The following is a 6008-nucleotide window of genomic DNA, read 5'->3' as shown; positions in this document are numbered from 1 at the left end:
CCGACCAATAAATAATAAACAGAATATAAGGCGGCTCGGCCGACCAATAAATTAATTAAATTACTAATAAATAATATAGGCGGTATTCCGGCCATTATAACATGATATAAATAATAGTAGAGGCGGTATACCGACCATTATAGCAGGGTATAAATGATACAAATAAATTTTACCAAATTGAAGAACGATCGTGCTGATAACGTGTTATAAAAAGAACCGGAATTTTATTGTATCGCGAGAATTTAAATAAGGGTAAAATTTATACCCGTAGAAATAATAACACTGATAGAGTGTTTATTAGAAGTGAGAAGAGAAGTTGAGGTGTGTTTTATAAACGATCGAATCGATAGAAGTTTAAAAGTAAGATTTACTGTGCAAATAGTGCAGCAGACCCCACATCTTTTTATTTTCAACAATTGCGGTGGCTGCTTTCGTAACAAGAGCATCATTATCGCGGGTGCTAAGCCCCGTTTCTTACGTTTTAAAAAAAAAATAATAATAATAATGCAAAAGACGTCGCTTAATTAAGCGCTACAAGATACGTCCCTTACGGGCCACGCGTCGTAACGCGACATCTCAGTCTCTCTCTCATCTCTCTTTCTCGACTGATTCGGTTTGATTCCGAAACTTCCACCACCGGAATCGCCGCCGTCTCAGTCGCTTCACCGCCTCCTCCGTCCCGACCTTCCTCCCCAACGCCTCCTCCATTGACAAATTGAAGAAAGTGGTAGAAGAAGGTAATGCCTACGGAGCTTTGCAGATGTACAAATCCTTCAGTGCCAGGTTCCTTCATTACCCAATTCATCAAGTATCGAAATACCTCTTTTTGATTCTGTTAATCGGTTAAAGTTTGAATCTTTGATGTTGTTTCTTACTTTTGAATATAAGATTAAAAACATTAGCCTTTTTTTTTTGTTTGCTCGGCAGATATGTTACGGGAAGGTACTTGCTATTATTGATTCTATTCTGGAAACATTAAGATCCATTAAATTAGAGATAAAGATTGAATTTTTTTTTGTTCTGTTTTGGTTTCAGAGGAAAGATCTGCAGAGAAGAAGAATAGAAAGAACAAGGAGACAAAATCAGAAACAAAAGAAGAGAAGAGAGCAGAAAAGGATGAGAAGATCTTAAGAACAAGGAGACAAAATCAGAAACAAAAGAAGAGAAGAGAGCAGAGAAGGATGAGAAGATCTTGCCAGAGGAGAAGAACACAACTTCTGTTGCGCTTCCTTGCATTGATAAGCTTCGAGACGAGTTGTCTTGTGCAGTACGAATCTGAATCTTGATAACTTTTTCATCATTATTCCTTGATTAGTGTTCTTAAAATTGAAACTTTGCTTTGTGATTCTGCAGATTTGTCTTGAGATTTGTTATGAACCAAGTACTACAACTTGTGGACACAGGTACATCTTACTACACAACAAACACCACAAAGTTGTCATTGTGCGGTGAATTTGGTACTGACTTGTTGTCTTTTGTGAGTTAATGAGATTTAAAGCTTCGAACTTTATCTAACAATGGTGTTTAACATGCAGAAATGGCAAATAATGCACAGTTAATACAGTTCTTTGGAACACAATCCAGCTTATGTTCCCTAAAGAAGTGGAAGCATAGAGAGCTGCTGCTTCTGCTAATTTCCTAACCAAGGAAACGCCAAGCCCTAGAGACTCTAATCAGAAGGTAACAAGCAGGAACAGAGATACGGCGTTTCAAGCTAGGTTGCAGAGAGAGGATATCTCGAGGTTACTTGTGTCTGAAGAGAGAAGGAGGAGAGGCGTGAGGTTGGATCAAGATAGCGATGCAGCGTTTGCGTTGCGGTTACAGCGGCAGGAATTTGCGTCTGCCTTTGGCGGTACGGTGGCTGAGACAATTTCCACTTCTTCTTCATCAACGGCTCTAGCCTTTCTTTTGTTGTTACCTAAACAAATTTGATGTACTGATACAGGTTGCAGAGGGATGCATTGCCTCTTTTCAGTATGCTAAGAGTAAAATTTAAGTCTTGCATAGATAGAGAACCACAGCTTAACGAGGTATGCAAGATTAGTCTCTGCATGTTTTGATAATTATTATTATCTCCTTCCTTACTCTTGTTATCCCTCTTCTTTCAGACGCAGATAACAAACTCAAAGTGGTGAAAACTCCAAATGCTGTGAATCCCCTTGTACTTGGTTCTTTTGTAAGTTTTTCAATCTAAGAACTTGAATATAGAGTTAGCTTGTACTATGTTTTAAGAAAAAGTTTAAGTTAATAAGAAAAATAAAAAAAATTTGGTGTTTAATTAATTTTTTTTTTTTTTAAACTTTTAAATAAGAGACTTGCGATGGAGCAAGTAAATTTTAAGGTCTCTTGATCCGGTCTCTTAATTCACTTTTACAATTAAAAAATATTAAAAATAAAATAAGAGACCCATTTAGGGTCTCTAGGATAATGGTGCTCTAAGGAGTTGTAGTACAATGTGACATTACTATTTCAATACAACAAAATTTCACGTGGGGGCTAAGAACATGATTTTGATAATTTTGCAGGTAAAGATGGTCAGTGTGTGCAGAGAGCAGAAGTAAATGGCAAATATAGTAAAAAGTTGGACCATCAAAATCACCACACAATCACGGTCAGTGAAAGAAAGGTGGAAGTGATGATGAAGAGTGACCATTACTTCTTTGATTTTCTTGGAGTTGGAGCTTTTTGATTAATATTATGAAGAATTTGGGTTCATGAGAAGGGAACTAATGGTTAGATAAAGAAAATTGGTTCAGTTTCTTTTGTTTACCTGGTTAAGTCTTAGCCATGTTTGTTTAACATTTTAATGTGGGCTTTGGTAGAAGTTAGCCGGGTAGGAGTGAAAAAAAAAAGCAAAACAAAAATTGAATAACTTCCTAAAAGTCTGTAATCAACAAATAAAAATGTTTTAACAGTCTGTGTAAGCCTTCTACGTTGCTGATCTTGTTCCCAGCTAGGTATAGTTCTTTGATCAGTGTACAGTTTGATAAACCTGATGAGTTAGCTTAAAGTTAAGACAGGAACCAAACAAGCAACTGTACAATTCTGTGTTATGACTGCAATCTTTACCTTGTCCAATGCGAGAAATACGGTTGTAACTAAGATCAAGCACTCTTAAGCGTGTCAGTTCTCTCAGTCCTTCGATTACACTGATCTTGTTCTTGGATAGGTTCAACGCATGAAGGCCCTTTGGAAGCGATGCAGGAGTAATTTGAACTGTAATTAATAGAACATTGTCTATTAACCACACACACATATAGTTGAGACCAGAGGCATGGGTAACCGTGAACCAAACCAAATTCACAAATAACCGAGCAGTTTCTAAATTTCTATACAAAAAACTGACCCGAGAATAGGATGGATAACCAATGTAATACAATTTATATTTAAAAATATAAATTATATTTAGTTTTAAAATTACCAAATATTTTAAAGATACTATTTATAACCGAAACACCAAAAAAATAAATTTCAAATATTGTTTATCTGAAATACTTGAAATTATCTGAATCATTCAAAAGAACCGAATAAACCAAATAGTTTTATTCGAAATATTTAAATTTATCCGAATTATCCGATAACTAGTTCAAAGAAACAGAAAAATCTGATTTTAAACCTGTATGAATTAAAAAAAAAACCGAATTGTCTGAATTAACCGGAAAACCAGAGCCGAATTTAAACCAAAACTTGTCGGGTATTAGCCGGTTCCTACAATTGTTACTCGAACCGAATCGAAAATTGAAAGAACCCAACCAATCAAATTTTCATAAATAATCGAACGGTTCTTATATTTCTAAAACTGAAAACCAAAAACCAAAACAACTGAACCGAAATCGAAAACCGAACTTCCATGCCTAGCTGAGACTATCTACAAGCTTACCTATGAAGTTGTTGGATAAATCAATGGACTTGAGGCTGGTGAAATGTGAGATGCTTGGGACAGCTTTCAAGCCTATGCTCGAGATGTGAGCCATGCTTGAGGATTTGCTCAGGGACTGGATTAAGCTGTTTGCATGTACTATAGCCTCTGAGTCATTTACATTTCCTGAGGGTGATCTCACCATCTTAGAAGAAGCCATGAAGCTGGGCTTGTCCTCTTCCTCGTTTACTGGAATCACTGTGTCTACATCTAGTCCTCTTACCCACTCATCCACTCGTTTCATCGAAGAGGACTCCGCAGAGAACGCTACCCACTGATTCTTATGACATTGGTGGTTGTTTGCAGAATCTTGATGGCTAGTTTGGCTTTGCTCAGCAAAGTCAGAGGTGTAACCAGACTGGTGATTGTTGCCTGAAGACTTTAGGGAGACAAGGTGTTTGTGAAGGTTCCTATGACTCCAGAGGAAGAGTTTCCACCATAGCCTCCTGCTTCCTGAGGGAAGTATCTGCATTGATGAATGTTTCTTGAGCATCACTCCATCTGCACTTCTATGTGACCTAACTGACTTGGTCTCGAAGCTATCTCTCGGGTCATGGAAAGCACGAGGATCAGCGCCGTTGAACTTGCTTAGAGTGGAGCAAGATCGTTTGAGCTTAGGTGAAGCCACCCAAGACGTGGCTCTACCTAAGCCAGGATCGCTGACGTGGCCGCTTTCTTCAACATCATGTTCATTTTCAGAACAGTCTGTCACTTCCTTACCTAGCTCCTTACTTGTCGGAGACGCAACCGGTTGTTCTTGAACTTGGAATTTAGGAGAGTCGTTTTCATAGCGTTCATCTTCACCATCATATGAGTCTTGCTCCCTAGGGCTGTCCTTGTGATCAATGAACTTATGGTGGATCACGTTGGTGTTAGGCTCGTCCTTCTCTAGAGGCTTCACTGGCTCTTCACGTCTGATCTGAAGGATTCTTTGTGTTCTTGGTGGCAGAGTAGGTTTTGGATTCCTCTGTTTAGGTCAACAAATGAACTATTGTATTAGATTCCTACTAAACATCCAACTTAAAATTAATTGGCAATAAATGAATTGATTCCAAAATAAACATGGATCTTAAACTAAATAAATGAATTGATTCCAACATACACATGGATAACTTTGACATCAAATACCATATTCAGTTTGAGTTAATCATGACTTTTTAACTTAAAATCTATTAACGAGTCCTAATCTTTATATATTAGTTTTTTATTTAATTATCTATGTGGAACATATTCATTCAGTGACAAATGGAAACATCTCAAACATAAATAACTTGCCTGAAAAATTCATAAACAAACACAAAGTCACCTGAAAATTTTCATGAGAACACAGTTTATCAAAAAAAAAAAAAAATTTCATGAGAACACCACAAAGTCCAACAGAGGCCATAAAAGGAATTAACTTACCTTGTTTTTCTTTTTACCGATCAATCCAGCAAAGCAGCTGAACATCTTTATGTTTTTGTCGGAGATTAAAGCTTAACCGTAATCTACTGGAAGCTTGGGAAGCACCAACCCGATAAATAAAAAGGGGTAAATGACGCCGGAAAAAGAGGAGGCAGTTCTTGAGCCGACCACCGCCGAAACCGCTGATGTGTCGGCCAGAGTTTCTGAAATCTCACCGTATTTTGTTTTCAGATTATCTGTTTAGATGACAGCCACTAAACCAAAACAGAGAAGAAGAGAAGAAGAAGAAGACTTATGAAAACGACGAGTTTTACAGAGCATGCAGGAGAGCCACATGTAACTTATATTCTATGGTTTGTTTATATCGCTTCGGTCTTAAAGACATATAAAAGTTGTGTGTACGTATTTAGTATATCATTCTTTACTATAAAAATAGATAAGCTCATTCGTATTTTTTTTTTGAACATTTAGTTATTGTATTTCTTCTTCTTTTGTTAACAAATGTAATTCAAGAATCATATGGTCCTTTGGTCAAAAAAAAAACAAATGTAATTTAAAGTGCATATAATGTTAGATAGCTACAAAATTATGCGAGGAGTCCGCGGCTAAGACACGGAGTCAATGATTTCAATTTTCTTAGTATATTATTTCCACAAAGTATAATAGAATAACATTCCCATCGCGT

At 36.9% G+C, this 6008-nt stretch overlaps 1 protein-coding gene and 1 long non-coding RNA gene across 3 annotated transcripts; one reads left to right on the top strand and one right to left on the bottom strand.

Annotated features, from left to right (window-relative positions):
- The first annotated feature begins 1135 nt into the window (after positions 1-1135).
- LOC106321257 lies at positions 1136-2872 on the top strand. 2 transcript variants are annotated; one of them, XR_001266025.1, is made up of 6 exons: positions 1136-1267; positions 1354-1403; positions 1536-1852; positions 1946-2030; positions 2109-2176; positions 2526-2872. It is a non-coding gene; the product is annotated as an uncharacterized LOC106321257 (long non-coding RNA). The 2 variants fall into 2 exon arrangements; XR_001266024.1 differs by having other exon boundaries at positions 1354-1457.
- LOC106321255 lies at positions 2780-5775 on the bottom strand. Its single transcript, XM_013759559.1, has 4 exons — positions 5324-5775; positions 3881-4886; positions 3070-3216; positions 2780-2992 (listed from the first exon to the last, which is right to left on the bottom strand). The coding sequence occupies exons 1-4, from the start codon at positions 5366-5368 to the stop codon at positions 2877-2879; spliced, it is 1314 nt and encodes a 437-aa protein (XP_013615013.1). The 5' UTR covers positions 5369-5775; the 3' UTR covers positions 2780-2876.
- Between the last annotated feature and the right edge of the window lie 233 nt (positions 5776-6008).

Source organism: Brassica oleracea, unplaced genomic scaffold, assembly GCF_000695525.1.
Source record: "Brassica oleracea var. oleracea cultivar TO1000 unplaced genomic scaffold, BOL UnpScaffold01357, whole genome shotgun sequence".
Taxonomy (NCBI): Eukaryota; Viridiplantae; Streptophyta; class Magnoliopsida; order Brassicales; family Brassicaceae; genus Brassica; species Brassica oleracea.
The sequence above is the reverse complement of the archived record's forward strand: the minus strand, read 5'-3'. Positions and strand labels throughout refer to the sequence as shown.

Bases quoted from the DNA above. Each gene is read 5' to 3' on its own strand.
- LOC106321255 (XM_013759559.1), bottom strand. From the start codon at position 5,368: ATGTTCAGCTGCTTTGCTGGATTGATCGGTAAAAAGAAAAACAAG. The intron at 4,887-5,323 runs GTAAGTTAATTC...TGACCTAAACAG, and splicing joins TCGGTAAAAAGAAAAACAAG to AGGAATCCAAAACCTACTCT. The intron at 3,217-3,880 runs GTAAGCTTGTAG...TATTAATTACAG, and splicing joins TTTATCCAACAACTTCATAG to TTCAAATTACTCCTGCATCG.